We start from the raw sequence: 15,745 nt of genomic DNA, 5'->3' as shown, positions 1-15,745 counted from the left end.
TCTACTCTACTCTACTCTACTCTACTCTACTCTACTCTACTCTACTCTACTCTACCCTACTCTACTCTGGTCTGGTCTGGTCTGTTCTACTCTACTCTACTCTGGTCTGTTCTACTCTACTCTACTTTGGTCTAGTCTGTTCTACTCTACTCTACTCTCGTCTGTTCTACCCTACTCTACTCTGGTCTAGTCTGTTCTACTCTACTCTGGTCTGGTCTGCTTTGCTCTACTCTACTCTACTCTACTCTACTCTACTCTACTCTACTCTACTCTACTCTACTCTGGTCTGGTCTGGTCTACTCTACTCTACTCTACTCTACTCTACTCTGGTCTGGTCTGTTCTACTCTACTCTGCTCTACTCTGCTCTTCTCTACTCTACTCTGGTCTACTCTACTCTGCTCTACTCTACTCTACTCTACTCTGGTCTGGTCTACTCTACTCTCCTCTACTCTACTCGACTCTGCTCTGCTCTGCTCTGCTCAGTTCTGTAATGCAGTGTTGAGGATGTTCGAGGTTCTGCCGGTTAATTGAGTCGGTAATGCAGTGTTGAGGATGTTTGAGGTTCTGCCGGTTAATTGAGTCGGTAATGCAGTTTTGAGGATGTTTGAGGTTCTGCCGGTTAATTGAGTCGGTAATGCAGTGTTGCTTTGCCATTATCACCCTCCGCTTGAAGAAACCCTGGTGCAGCTAACAATGTGTGTGTGTGTGTGTGTGTGTGTGTGTGTGTGTGTGTGTGTGTGTGTGTGTGTGCGTTCGTGCGTTCGTGTGCATGCATGCGTATCCACATGTATAGTCAATAACAGCTCAGCCGTGCGTAATTGAAAGATCGGTGTTGTGATCGTTGGGCGGGCAGATGATTTGACTGATATTGAAAAGCTTATCGGTGGCGCAACATGCAACTACGGCACAGTGAACGGAGGGAGACAGAGCAGCGCCAGAATAAATGTCTTGTTTCACGACGGGAAGGCTCCGAGAAACCTCCTCCTGAGTCGCCGGTTTATTGATGGTCATGAGGTCTTCCGTCTACATCCCAAACCCCCACCGCACACAGGAAAGGACATCTTGGTGAATTATTGTGTCTCACATGCTGTTGTTTGTTTCTGATCAAATCATATTTTCTCCTTTTTATTAGAGAGATAGAGAAAGAGATTGAGGTAGAGAAAGAGAGGGAGAGAGAGAGAGAAAGAGAAATAGGGAGAGGGAGGGAGAGAGAAAGAGAGAGAGGCAGGGAGAGAGAGAGAGAGAGAGAGAGAGAGAGAGAGAGAGAGGCAGGGAGAGAGAGGCAGAGAGAGAGAGAGAGAGAGAGAGAGAGAGAGAGAGAGAGAGAGAGAGAGAGAGAGAGAGAGAGAGAGAGAGAGAGAGAGAGAGAGAGAGAGAGAGAGAGAGAGAGAGAGAGAGAGAGAGAGAGAGAGAGAGAGAGAGGTTGGGAGGGAGGGGAAAGCGAAGTGCCTGTGATGTAGATGAATTGTAAGCTGAAGTTGGTTTTGAGGCGTCAAGAATTGCAAACCCGACCGCGTCATCAGATAGCTGTTGGCCAATATTCAATATGATATAACGGACCACACTAATAAAGAAATGACTCCCTTCCTTCTCGCCCCCCCCCCCCCCCCCCCCCCCATCTTCCATTCAAGAATACGTATGTTTCTGTTTAATTAACGAGACTGATTTCTATAAACGACATTGCGCAGCTCAGCGGAGCGTAGGCGGTTATCTCGAGCTGGGTAGAGAGCTGTGCTTTCTCACCGACCTGAAAAACCAACCGACGTGCCCACTCCAACTCGGATTTGTTAAAATCCTTTTTTATTTTTTTTCATTTTTTTAGGTGACAATAATGTTGGATTATATTAAACTATAACTAGCCATTGACACATATATAAGTTGACCGCGTTGCTCACTTGTTTGTTGGTGAGTTTAGGAGTGATATATATGTGTGTGTGTGTGTGTGTGTGTGTGCAACCTATGTGACGGAATCCCCGTCCAGTCTTTAAGGAGCGGAGAGAGAGAGCGTGGACCGGTCCTCTCTCACTGCGGAACCCCGCGCGCTGAGCTGCCTGGACATTCCAACCTTCTTTTTGTTGGATTCAAATTATTATAATTTTTTAAACCCAACGAAATTTTATATTTATTTTATTTTATTTTAGTTCATTTTTTTTCCCTCGTCAAAACCGTTTCTGGTGTGTGTGGTAAATCGGGATCACTACCGTGAGGAATTTACCGTTTATCCCGGGGTGTGTGTGTGGGGAAGAAAAACCGGTGGATTAATATATATTGTTTTGATTTCAACGGATGTGTTTGCGGATGTGAGGCGTTGTGGCTCGCGCGGGGCGCTCAGATGGAGTAGAAGGTTGCGATGTCCTCGCGGCTTCTGGAGCGATGTGGCACAGACAGCAGGTGAGTAACCACATAGATAGATAGCCCTCAACGGGGTTTTTATAGATACCCCTCAACGGGGTTTTTATAGATACCCCTCAGCGGGGGGTTTATAGATAACCTCAACGGGGTTTTTAATTAATCTCTTTTTAAATAATCGATCACTATTTTGAGGGGGGGGGGGGGGGGGCGAATTCACATTTCAAGCGATACAACTGGACTAGGCGCTGACATGAATGGTATGGGGGTTTTTAAATAAAAAAATTAAATAAAAAAATCATCCCCCCCCACTTGTTCACTCCTAAAGTAGGCTAGAGCGGTGCTCCAAATCTCTGTTCCCCCCCTTTCCTTCCCCTCAGCCCCTCAGCAGCACCTCGCTGTAGGCTAGGCAGTACCCTGGGCTCGCTGTCTCTCTCTCTCTGCCCACCAACCTGCGGAATGCCCTACATAACAACATAACAACCAGACACAACCCAGAAAAACGGAGACGTCGTGAGAGGGGAATATTTACTAGAGTTACCAGTGTCCCCCGGGGTCTATAGCTCCAACATCAAATCAGACAGTAAGCTATATTAAAACACCCGGGGTTACAGATTGTCTGTTTATTTTACCTCCTTGTGTGAGAAGGAAGGTGATTCGTGTTTTAGTCGCGTGAAAGAGAAACACAGTCAGTGGAGGAGCCGAGGCAGCCCTTCTACCTACGACGCATTTTAGCGTCCTCTGTTTGGAAAACGGAGTCATTCAATCTGGAGAAAACTGGGTAGCCTTGGTAACACAACAACACGGGATTTCATACAAACACAGCACGGTGTAATTGACACTGTATAATGTCGTTATTTTTTTATTTATTTATCGGCAGACCAAGTTTGAACACTTTATTTGTTGGTTTGCTGACGCCGTGAGCACCGGAGCTTCGCGTGGGGGCGGACGGCTGCGGGGCCGTGTATCTATCGTTCAAGATGGTGACTGGGAGACCGAAGGGACCTCAGCCACACCGACTCTACCGCCACAGCTCCGCATGGTGACACTGAAGGTATGTCCGCACTTCCGCCTGCCTGCTGCGGCCCGACAATACAGGAGAGGGATGAGGACTGGATAGTGGGTGTGTGTGAGAGTGAGAGAGAGAGATAGTGTGTTTGCGTGCGCGCAGGCGAGAGGAGAGGGCTGTGTGTACGTGGCTCTGACTGTGTCCACCGCTAAGCGGAGCTGTTGTATAAACACTGTGTGTGTGTCAGCAGAGAGAGTTAGTGACGCTGGCTGATGAGACAAATCATCATGAATTCACATCTAAAAATCCCAGCTTTCAGCTTTAGCGCAACCAAGTCACGTTGTAGAAACACATTCCTCCTCCCCTTCATCACCTCTCCTCCTTCCTCCTCTCCTCTCCTCTCCTCCCCTTCATCACCTCTCCTCCTTCCTCCTCTCCTCTCCTCCCCTTCATCACCTCTCCTCCTTCCTCCTCTCCTCTCCTTCATCACCTCTCCTCTCTTTTCTTTTCTTCTCCTCTCCTCTCCTCTCCTCCCCTTCATCACCTCTCCTCCTTCCTCCTCTCCTCTCCTCCCCTTCATCACCTCTCCTCCTTCCTCCTCTCCTCTCCTCTCCTCCCCTTCATCACCTCTCCTCCTTCCTCCTCTCCTCTCCTCTCCTCTCCTCTCCTCTTCTCTTCTCTTCTCTTCTCTTCTCTTCTCTTCTCTTCTCTTCTCTTCTCTTCTCTTCTCTTCTCTTCTCTTCTCTTCTCTTCTCTTCTCTTCTCTTCTCTTCTCTTCTCTTCTCCTCTCTCTCCTCTCCTCTCCTCTCCTCTCCTCTCCTCTCCTCTCCTCTCCTCTCCTCTCCTCTCTCCTCTTCTCTTCTCTTCTCTTCTCTTCTCTTCTCTTCTCTTCTCTTCTCTTCTCTTCTCTTCTCTTCTCTTCTCTTCTCCTCTCCTCTCCTCTCCTCTCCTCTCCTCTTCTCTTCTCTTCTCTTCTCTTCTCTTCTCTTCTCTTCTCTTCTCTTCTCTTCTCTTCTCCTCTCCTCTCCTCTCCTCTCCTCTCCTCTCTTCTTCTCTTCTCTTCTCTTCTCTTCTCTTCTCTTCTCTTCTCTTCTCTTCTCTTCTCCTCTCCTCTCTTCTCTTCTCTTCTCTTCTCTTCTCTTCTCTTCTCTTCTCTTCTCTTCTCTTCTCTTCTCTTCTCTTCTCTTCTCCTCTCCTCTCCTCTCCTCTCCTCCCTCAGTGTATGTGTATGTATGTGTAAGAGGCAGAACACGGAGGGCAGCCTGAGAGGTAAAACTCTCTACACAACACACACTGTATTGTATGATGTGTACAGTGCTTGACTTGAACTGAAATAGCTGTGGGTGATGTTTATATTTAGGTGCAGGAACTCCACAATATGTTTGAGATAATATTTTGTAAGAGGTGTAGGAAGTCAAGCTGTAGAAATGTTGAGGTGTCGTCGGTATTCAGTTCTGGTGAGATCCTGCCTAAGTCAAAGCACTATGCTTGTATGTAACAGCTGTATCCTATCAACCATGACCAGAGGTTAGAGGTTAGACCAAAGGTTAGAGGTTAGACCAGAGGTTGGACGTTAGACCAGAGGTTGGACCAGAGGTTAGAGGTTAGACCAGAGGTTAGACCAGAGATTAGAGGTTAGACCAGAGGTTAGAGGTTAGACCAGAGGTTGGACCAGTGGTTAGAGGTTAGACCAGAGGTTAGACCAGAGGTTGGACCAGTGGTTAGAGGTTAGACCAGAGGTTGGACCAGTGGTTAGAGGTTAGACCAGAGGTTAGACCAGAGGTTAGAGGTTAGACCAGAGGTTGGACCAGAGTTTAGACCAGAGGTTAGACCAGAGGTTAGAGGTTAGACCAGAGGTTAGACCAGAGGTTAGAGGTTAGACCAGAGGTTAGAGGTTAGACCAGAGGTTGGACGTTAGGCCAGAGGTTGGACCAGAGGTTAGAGGTTAGACCAGAGGTTAGACCAGAGATTAGAGGTTAGACCAGAGGTTAGAGGTTAGACCAGAGGCTGGACCAGTGGTTAGAGGTTAGACCAGAGGTTAGACCAGAGGTTGGACCAGTGGTTAGAGGTTAGGTTTTTTGACCCCAAACTAAAATCCTGTGTTGCTGACCCCTGTCTGACCCATGTCTGACCCCTGTCTGACCCCTGTCTGACCCTTGTCTTACATGCTGATTTAAACAGCTAGTCTATTCTCACTGCTCACATCCTGTGTGTGTAGCTGTGTGTTTAGCTGTGTGTGTGTGTGTGTGTGTGTGTGTGTGTGTGTGTAGCTGTGTGTGTGTGTGTGTAGCTGTGTGTGTGTGTGTGTGTGTAGCTGTGCGTGTGTAGATATGTGTTTAGCTGTGTGTGTGTAGCTGTTTGTGTGTAGCTGTGTGTGTGTAGATGTGTGTGTAGCTGTGTGTGTGTGTGTGTGTAGCTGTGTGTGTGTAGCTGTGTGTGTGTGTAGATATGTGTGTAGCTATTTGTGTGTAGCTGTGTGTGTGTGTGGAGCTGTGTGTGGAGCTGTGTGTGTGTAGCTGTGTGTGTGTGTGGAGCTGTGTGTGGAGCTGTGTGTGCGTAGTCAAGCATTAAGAGTAAAATCTCTCCTTTCCTCCCTCCCTCTCCCTCCCTCACCCCTAACCCCAACCAACCATCCCCTCCTCTTGTCTACTCTTCCAAACACACACACACACACACACACACACACACACACACACACACACACACACACACACACACACACACACACCCACACACACCCACACACACACACACACACACACACACACACACAACCCCAAAGTGGCAGAAGTGACTGTTTTGTAGCTTGCTGAAGTATTTATGTGGAAAAAGCCACAAGGCTCTTTAGGGGGGGGGGGGGGACTGACTGGAGAACAGGCTCTTTGGGGGGGGGGGGGGGGGGGGGGGGACTGACTGACTGGAGAACAGGCTCTTTGGGGGGGGGGGCTGACTGGAGAACAGGCTCTTTGGGGGGGGGGGGGGGGGGGGGGACTGGAGAACAGGCTCTTTGGGGGGGGGGGGGGACTGGAGAACAGGCTCTTTGGGGGGGGGGGGGGGGGGACTGGAGAACAGGCTCTTTGGGGGGGGGGACTGGAGAACAGGCTCTTTGGGGGGGGGGGGGCTGACTGGAGAACAGGCTCTTTGGGGGGGGGGGGGGGACTGACTGGAGAACAGGCTCTTTAACTAGCTGCTGCTCTGCTCTGCTTGGTGGGGGGACTGACTGGAGAACAGGCTCTTTGGGGGGGGGGGGGGACTGACTGGAGAACAGGCTCTTTGGGGGGGGGGGGGGGGGGGGCTGACTGGAGAACAGGCTCTTTGGGGGGGGGGGACTGACTGACTGGAGAACAGGCTCTTTGGGGGGGGGGGGGGGGACTGACTGGAGAACAGGCTCTTTGGGGGGGGGGGGGGGGGGGCTGACTGGAGAACAGGCTCTTTAACTAGCTGCTGCTCTGCCCTGCTTGGTGGGGGGACTGACTGACTGGAGAACAGGCTCTTTGGGGGGGGGGGGGGGGGGGGGGACTGACTGACTGGAGAACAGGCTCTTTGGGGGGGGGGGGGGGGACTGACTGGAGAACAGGCTCTTTGGGGGGGGGGGGGGGCTGACTGGAGAACAGGCTCTTTAACTAGCTGCTGCTCTGCTCTGCTTGGTGGGGGGACTGACTGACTGGAGAACAGGCTCTTTGGGGGGGGGGGGACTGACTGACTGGAGAACAGACTTGGTGTTTTTAGGAATAAAACACACACATACACACACACACATACAGACACATACGCACCCACACACACATACAGACAGACACACACACATAGAGGTATCATCATGCCCATTGAAACTAAACTGAGGTGCCACATTTATAATCTTCGGGAAATATACAAGACAGAATATATATATAAGAATAGAATATATATATACAGGCAGAACATCATAAAGATATTGAGTTAGCCGCCAGTTTCCCCTCATCACACTGAGACAGCAGCTGGTTCCTGTCTTCAGTGGTCCAATGCCAAGGGAAGTTGTGGTTCCTGTCTTCAGTGGTCCAATGCCAAGGGAAGTTGTGGTTCATGTCTTCAGTGGTCCAATGCCAAGGGAAGTTGTGGTTCATGTCTTCAGTGGTCCATTGCCAAGGGAAGTTGTGGTTCATGTCTTCAGTGGTCCAATGCCAAGGGAAGTTGTGGTTCCTGTCTTCAGTGGTCCAATGCCAAGGGAAGTTGTGGTTCATGTCTTCAGTGGTCCAATGCCAAGGGAAGTTGTGGTTCATGTCTTCAGTGGTCCAATGCCAAGGGAAGTTGTGGTTCATGTCTTCAGTGGTCCATTGCCAAGGGAAGTTGTGGTTCCTGTCTTCAGTGGTCCAATGCCAAGGGAAGTTGTGGTTCATGTCTTCAGTGGTCCAATGCCAAGGGAAGTTGTGGTTCATGTCTTCAGTGGTCCAATGCCAAGGGAAGTTGTGGTTCATGTCTTCAGTGGTCCAATGCCAAGGGAAGTTGTGGTTCATGTCTTCAGTGGTCCAATACCAAGGGAAGTTGTGGTTCATGTCTTCAGTGGTCCAATGCCAAGGGAAGTTGTGGTTCATGTCTTCAGTGGTCCAATGCCAAGGGAAGTTGTGGTTCATGTCTTCAGTGGTCCAATGCCAAGGGAAGTTGTGGTTCCTGTCTTCAGTGGTCCAATGCCAAGGGAAGTTGTGGTTCATGTCTTCAGTGGTCCAATGCCAAGGGAAGTTGTGGTTCCTGTCTTCAGTGGTCCAATGCCAAGGGAAGTTGTGGTTCATGTCTTCAGTGGTCCAATGCCAAGGGAAGTTGTGGTTCATGTCTTCAGTGGTCCATTGCCAAGGGAAGTTGTGGTTCCTGTCTTCAGTGGTCCAAGGCCAAGGGAAGTTGTGGTTCCTGTCTTCAGTGGTCCAATACCAAGGGAAGATGTGGTTCCTGTCTTCAGTAGTCCAATACCAAGGAAAGTTGTGGTTCCTGTCTTCAGTGTTAGCTCTCTGTGTAGATCCAAGGGCCAGCCGTGCTGCCCTGTTCTGAGCCAACTGTAATTGTCCTAAGTCCATCTTTGTGGCACCTGACCACACGACTGAACAGTAGTCCAGGTGCGACAAAACCAGGGCCTGTAGGATCTGCCTTGTTGATAGTGTTGTTAAGAAGGTAGAAACTAGGGCCTGTAGGACCTGCCTTGTTGATAGTGTTGTTAAGAAGGTAGAAACTAGGGTCTGTAGGACATGCCTTGTTGATAGTGCTGTTAAGAAGGTAGAAACTAGGGCCTGTAGGACCTGCCCTGTTGATAGTGTTGTTAAGAAGGTAGAAACTAGGGCCTGTAGGACCTGCCTTGTTGATAGTGTTGTTAAGAAGGTAGAAACTAGGGCCTGTAGGACCTGCCCTGTTGATAGTGTTGTTAAGAAGGTAGAAACTAGGGCCTGTAGGACCTGCCTTGTTGATAGTGTTGTTAAGAAGGTAGAAACTAGGGCCTGTAGGACATGCCTTGTTGATAGTGCTGTTAAGAAGGTAGAAACTAGGACCTGCCTTGTTGATAGTGTTGTTAAGAAGGTAGAAACTAGGGTCTGTAGGACCTGCCTTGTTGATAGTGCTGTTAAGAAGGTAGAAACTAGGGCCTGTAGGACCTGCCTTGTTGATAGTGTTGTTAAGAAGGTAGAAACTAGGGCCTGTAGGACCTGCCTTGTTGATAGTGTTGTTAAGAAGGTAGAAACTAGGGCCTGTAGGACCTGCCTTGTTGATAGTGTTGTTAAGAAGGTAGAAACTAGGGCCTGTAGGACATGCCTTGTTGATAGTGCTGTTAAGAAGGTAGAAACTAGGACCTGCCTTGTTGATAGTGTTGTTAAGAAAGTAGAAACTAGGGTCTGTAGGACCTGCCTTGTTGATAGTGCTGTTAAGAAGGTAGAAACTAGGGCCTGTAGGACCTGCCTTGTTGATAGTGTTGTTAAGAAGGTAGAAACTAGGGCCTGTAGGACCTGCCTTGTTGATAGTGTTGTTAAGAAGGTAGAAACTAGGGCCTGTAGGACCTACCTTGTTGATAGTGCTGTTAAGAAGGTAGAAACTAGGGCCTGTAGGACCTGCCTTGTTGATAGTGTTGTTAAGAAGGTAGAAACTAGGGCCTGTAGGACCTACCTTATTGATAGTGTAGAAGGCAGAGCAGCGCTTTATTATGGACAGACTTCTCCCCATCGTAGCTACTGTTGTATCAATATGTTTTCACCATGACAGTTTACAATCCAGGGTTACTCCAAGCAGTTTAGTCACCTCAACTTACTCAATTTCCCCATTATTCATTACAAGATTTAGTTGAGGTTTATCCTCAGTAATTTTCTATCCAAGTTGTCAGACCCCTGTGGCTTGACATTGTTGATACTGTTCCACACTCACTTTTTTCAGAATTCAAAGTTACAATGCTTGTCTTTCATAATTTGATCAGATATATTTGGGTGTGTAGTGTCAGCGTTTGTTGCTGGCATGTCTTAGTTTGCTAATCTTGCCAATGAGGGAAAAGCATTAAAGTAGTTGGCAATATTCAGTGGGGTTTTTTGTGATGAATGAGCCACATCTGATTCGATGATGAAGCTGAATTAGCCTTTTTTTGTTGTTGCCCAAAACTTCATTTAAGGTTTTAAGCTCCAAAGCTTTTTAATATCATTCTTTATATCATTTATCTTTGTTTCGTCGTCACATGATTTCTCAATCTGCACTACCTTTGCCAATCGGTTGTGCAGCCAGACCTATCTGTCATTCCTTTTACCTCATCCTTCTCAACCATAACAAAAAAAATGTTTCAATTCCTCATCAATCCACGTGGATTTAACGGTTTCTACAGTCGTTTTCTTAATGGCTCATTAGTAACTGGGATAAGCAATTTCATAGATGTGTCAAGTGCAGCGTCTGGTCGCTCGTCATTACACAGCACAGACCAGCAGCGTCTGGTCGCTCGTCATTACACAGCACGGACCAGCAAATACTATTTACATCAACAACATAGGAATCACCACAAACAATTGTATGACCTCTTATATAGAATATTAGTCCCAGCCTTTGGAACGGTGGTTTTCCTAGATATGGCAACTATATTGTGATCACAACAGCCGATGGATCTGGATACTGCTTTAAAACCCATTTCTGCAGCATTAGTAAAGATATGATCAAACCATGTTGATGATTTCATTCCTCTACTGTTTGTCACTACCCTGGTAGGTTGATTTATAACCTGATCCAGGTTGCCGGCACTGGTTACAGTTCGAAGCTTTCTCTTGAGTGGGCAGTTTGATGAGAGCCAGTCAATATTTAAATCACCCAGAAAATATACTTCTCTGTTGATGTCACAACCATTATCAGGCACTTCACACATGTTATCCAGATACTGACTGTCAGCACTTGGTGGTCTATAGCAGCTTCCCACCAGAATGGGCTTTAGGTGAGGCAGATGAACCTGTAGCCATATGACTTCAACAGTATTTAACATTATCCAGATACTGACTGTCTATAGCAGCTTCCCACCAGAATGGGCTTTAGGTGAGGCAGATGAACCTGTAGCCATATTACTTCAACAGTATTTAACATTATCCAGATACTGACTGTCTATAGCAGCTTCCCACTAGAATGGGCTTTAGGTGAGGCAGATGAACCTGTAGCCATATTACTTCAACAGTATTTAACATTATCCAGATACTGACTGTCTATAGCAGCTTCCCACCAGAAGGGGCTTTAGGTGAGGCAGATGAACCTGTAGCCATATTACTTCAACAGTATTTAACATTATCCAGATACTGACTGTCTATAGCAGCTTCCCACCAGAAGGGGCTTTAGGTGAGGCAGATGAACCTGTAGCCATATGACTTCAACAGTATTTAACATGAGATCCTCTCTAAGCTTTACAGGAATGTGGTTCTGAATATAAACAGCAACACCTCCACCTTTGGCATTTCTGTATTTTCTGTAGATGTTATAACCTTGTATTTCTACCACTGTATCATCAAAGGTATCATCTCAGTGAGTTTCAGAGATAGTCAGAATATGCACGTCATCTGTTACAAGCAAGTTATTGACTTTATGAGCCTTGTTTCTTTAAGCTACATATGTTAACGTGGGCAATTTTTTTAGCACTTTTCTGGGATGCTTGCTTGTTTTCATTGCTTTATTGGGAAGCTTAGCAGAAGTAGACATGCTCATGTTATTTATGTTATTTATGTTAGTGCAGGTTGAGCTGCACACAGTGAACTTCCTACTCAGTACACACTACACACTCAGTGCTAACAGTGTAACTCTGGTTCATAGGCACATGATTACATGATTACTGCATTCAATAGCTGTAGGATCAGCAGAGGCATTCAGGTCAGTTAGAGGGACATACATTAGGTTACTTACATTGTGTCTTCCAACTCCCCTGGGATAATGTACATTTGCTGAAGCATTGTGACAAGTCAGCGACACAATGGTAGGGATTAGCTGAGCTGGGCCATTGATAAGTCATTGTCTCAACCTTATAATGGGCTTGAAACTGGGTGGTATAACATTTTGTTGTGGTTCGACGAGAACATTTACATTTTTCCCGAGAGAGAGGCGCGAGCGAACAGCATCGGTACACCATACCAATACACCATAACAGATGAGTGTCCCGAGAGAGAGGCGCGAGCGAACAGCATCGGACTCATCAGTTCAGGCTTCAAGTCGTAGACCTAATGACAACGGGTGTTTTATAACAGCTGTCTCTTACCATTCTGTATCACATCCGTGATTGGGGAGTCCCATAGGGAGTCGCCTGGGTTTGGCCTTCGTTGTAATGAATCATTTTGTTCTTGAACTGACTTGCCTTGTTTAAATAAAGATTTTAATAAATTAAAAAAAGTTTTAAAAAAAGTAAAACAGCTCTGTCTGGATTATGACGAACGTCTGCTTCCTACAGGAAGTGATTGTTTGAACATCAGATGAAAACTTACTTATGCTACATTGTAAAAGGTCACGTTATTAAAAAAAGTGAGATGACGGTCTCTGCTAGACAACACAGACATCAGATATCATTCTACATGTCGGTCTATGATTACAACCCCATGGCTATAAAAACAACTAACTCTATAGGAAATGACTGTAGTGGGGACTCGTGCCTTTTAGCGATGAAGCTAAGACTATCATTAGTTAGCGTAGCGGTGGCTAATAGCGTTGCGTGTAAACGGGGGGACCCATCGGCAAGTGCTGACGCTAACGCTATGGGAAGTGACTACGAGCGGTTGCTAATGTCTGTTAGCGTAGCGGTGGCTAATAGCGTTGCGCGGGGAAGTGAGTGTAAACGGGGGGACCCATCGGCTAGTACTGACGCTAACATTATGGGAAGTGAGTACGAGCGGTTGCTAATGTCTGTTAGCGTAGCGCTGATATGCTATTAACTCCACTGGAAGTGAGTGTGAACGGGGCCCGTCGGCTAGTGCTGACGCTAACGCTCTGTGACGCTAGCGGAGTGGCAGATCATTAAACGACGTATGCTAAGTGACTCTGCTGCCAGGGGCGTGGTCAGAGGCAGCAGGGCAGTAAGGAGAGGAGGAAGACGAGGAGGAGGAGGAGAGGAACAGGGGAGGGATAAACAGAAAGAGGAGAGTGTCCCGGATGGCTAACTAATGTCCTAATTAGACAGGGTGTGAAGAGAAGAGACAATTAGGCTGTGTGTGTGAGAGAGAGAGAGAGAGAGAGAGAGAGAGAGAGAGAGAGAGAGAGAGAGAGAGAGAGAGAGAGAAGGAGAGCGAAGGAGTAAATTCAGACAGATGGAGTGAGAGGGATGGAGAGAAAGAGAGAGAGAGAGAACATTTATTCACAGTGAACATCTAATGGTCCAATGAGCTGGAGGCATCTCCCACCAAATTGCTTCCACCAATAACCTCCTTCAGTCTCGCTAACTAACACGAGAGAGGAGGAGAGGCTGCTACGGCCCTAACAGCCTTGACACACACACACACACACACACACACACACTGCCCTGATACCCAGCCAGACGTCCCGGGGATAAATTTGTCTCGAGACGACATGTCAAACGGCCCCAGATATTCATTGGTCTGATCAGTTTATGTTAAATTCCAGGATGAAGATATTATTTAAACTAAATGATAAAATATGATGTGAATACATTGCTACCATATGATATCAGTCTAATAGCCAGACAGTTGTGATGGTTTATAAATAATCATTAATAACCAGGCAGCTAATTGACGGACGGATTAAATTATTATTCAATTCATTCTGTTCAGCTGGTTGATTTAATTAAGAGTCAGCGATTAAGATTCGGTCCATCTCCCAATCTGTCCCCAGAGCAGTTACTATACAACTAGTTTAATGAATGATAAATGATCCCAATCTGTCCCCAGAGCAGTTACTATACAACTAGTTTAACAGCTGTCTCTCAACCAGAAAACTATAGAGGGCTGGAACAGGGTCAGGGTACGAGACAATGTGTTGATACATAGTCAGCCAGGGGAGAGAAAGGTTTAGAGAGATACAGTCTACTGGGTTACTGTAGAGAGAGTCAGACAGGGGAGAGAAAGGTTTAGAGAGATACAGTCTACTGGGTTACTGTAGAGAGAGAGTCAGACAGAGGAGAGAAAGGTTTAGAGAGATACAGTCTACTGGGTTACTGTAGAGAGAGACAGACAGAGGAGAGAAAGGTTTAGAGAGATACAGTCTACTGGGTTACTGTAGAGAGAGAGTCAGACAGAGGAGAGAAAGGTTTAGAGAGATACAGTCTACTGGGTTACTGTAGAGAGAGACAGACAGAGGAGAGAAAGGTTTAGAGAGATACAGTCTACTGGGTTACTGTAGAGAGAGTCAGACAGGGGAGAGAAAGGTAGAATGGGAGCAAGAGAGAGAGAGAGAGAGAGCATGGAGCCAGGCTCAATCAATCAAATACCTATCTACCTCACAGAGCCAGGCTCAATCAATCAAATACCTACCTACCTCACAGAGCCAGGCTCCATCAACCAAATACCTAGCTACCTCACAGAGCCAGGCTCAATCAATCAAATACCTAGCTACCTCACAGAGCCAGGCTCAATCAATCAAATACCTACCTACCTCACAGAGCCAGGCTCAATCAATCAAATACCTATCTACCTCACAGAGCCAGGCTCAATCAGTCAAATACCTACCTACCTCACAGAGCCAGGCTCAATCAATCAAATACCTACCTACCTCACAGAGCCAGGCTCAATCAATCAAATACCTACCTACCTCACAGAGCCAGGCTCAATCAGTCAAATACCTACCTACCTCACAGAGCCAGGCTCAATCAGTCAAATACCTACCTACCTCACAGAGCCAGGCTCAATCAGTCAAATACCTACCTACCTCACAGAGCCAGCCTTGGTCAATCAATGACCTACCTACCTCACTGAGCCAGCCTTGATCAATCAATGACCAACCTAGCTCACTGAGCCAGCCTTGATCAATCAATGACCTACCTACCTCACTGAGCCAGCCTTGATCAATCAATGACTTATCTACCTCACTGAGCCAGCCTTGATCAATCAATGACTTATCTACCTCACTGAGCCAGCCTTGATCAATCAATGACTTATCTACCATCTCCAATCACCAAGCTACTATTGATTAGGAGGGATGACCTATCGAATGCCACATACTGTCTGTCTGTCTGTCTGTCTGTCTGTCTGTCTGTCTGTCTGTCTGTCTGTCTGTCTGTCTGTCTGTGTCTGTCTGTGTGTGTGTGTGTGTAAGGGGAGTGAGTTGTTGCTTTCCAAGGTCACCACTGACTGAATTCTGAAATCTGATCAGTAACTGTGTGTTCTACAGGGTTCCAGGTGAATCTGATCAGTAACTGTGTGTTCTACAGGGTTCCAGGTGAATCTGATCAGTAACTGTGTGTTCTACAGGGTTCCAGGTGAATCTGATCAGTAACTGTGTGTTCTACAGGGTTCCAGGTGAATCTGATCAGTAACTGTGTGTTCTACAGGGTTCAGGTGAATCTGATCAGTAACTGTGTGTTCTACAGGGTTCAGGTGAATCTGATCAGTAACTGTGTGTTCTACAGGGTTCAGGTGAATCTGATCAGTAACTGTGTGTTCTACAGGGTTCCAGGTGAATCTGATCAGTAACTGTGTGTTCTACAGGGTTCAGGTGAATCTGATCAGTAACTGTGTGTTCTACAGGGTTCAGGTGAATCTGATCAGTAACTGTGTGTTCTACAGGGTTCAGGTGAATCTGATCAGTAACTGTGTGTTCTACAGGGTTCCAGGTGAATCTGATCAGTAACTGTGTGTTCTACAGGGTTCAGGTGAATCTGATCAGTACCTGTGTGTTCGACAGGGTTCAGGTGAATCTGATCAGTAACTGTGTGTTCTACAGGGTTCAGGTGAATCTGATCAGTAACTGTGTGGTCTACAGGGTTCAGGTGA

General features: G+C 46.9%; 1 protein-coding gene across 1 annotated transcript in view; it reads left to right on the top strand.

Moving 5' to 3' along the window:
* Positions 1-2,294: 2,294 nt before the first annotated feature.
* The window catches only part of LOC139394465 (glutamate receptor ionotropic, NMDA 2A-like), a gene marked incomplete at its 3' end in the record, with an annotated part of 14,595 nt that continues 1,144 nt past the window's right edge, over positions 2,295-15,745 (top strand). The window contains exons 1-2 of the mRNA XM_071142533.1: positions 2,295-2,392; positions 3,231-3,404. Coding sequence (XP_070998634.1) covers positions 2,375-2,392; positions 3,231-3,404 — 192 coding nt within the window. The remainder of the gene's footprint in view (positions 2,393-3,230; positions 3,405-15,745) is intronic.

The sequence above is a fragment of the Oncorhynchus clarkii genome, unplaced genomic scaffold (genome assembly GCF_045791955.1).
Source record: "Oncorhynchus clarkii lewisi isolate Uvic-CL-2024 unplaced genomic scaffold, UVic_Ocla_1.0 unplaced_contig_466_pilon_pilon, whole genome shotgun sequence".
Classification (NCBI taxonomy): Eukaryota; Metazoa; Chordata; class Actinopteri; order Salmoniformes; family Salmonidae; genus Oncorhynchus; species Oncorhynchus clarkii.
This window is presented reverse-complemented; position numbering and strand designations above follow the sequence as displayed.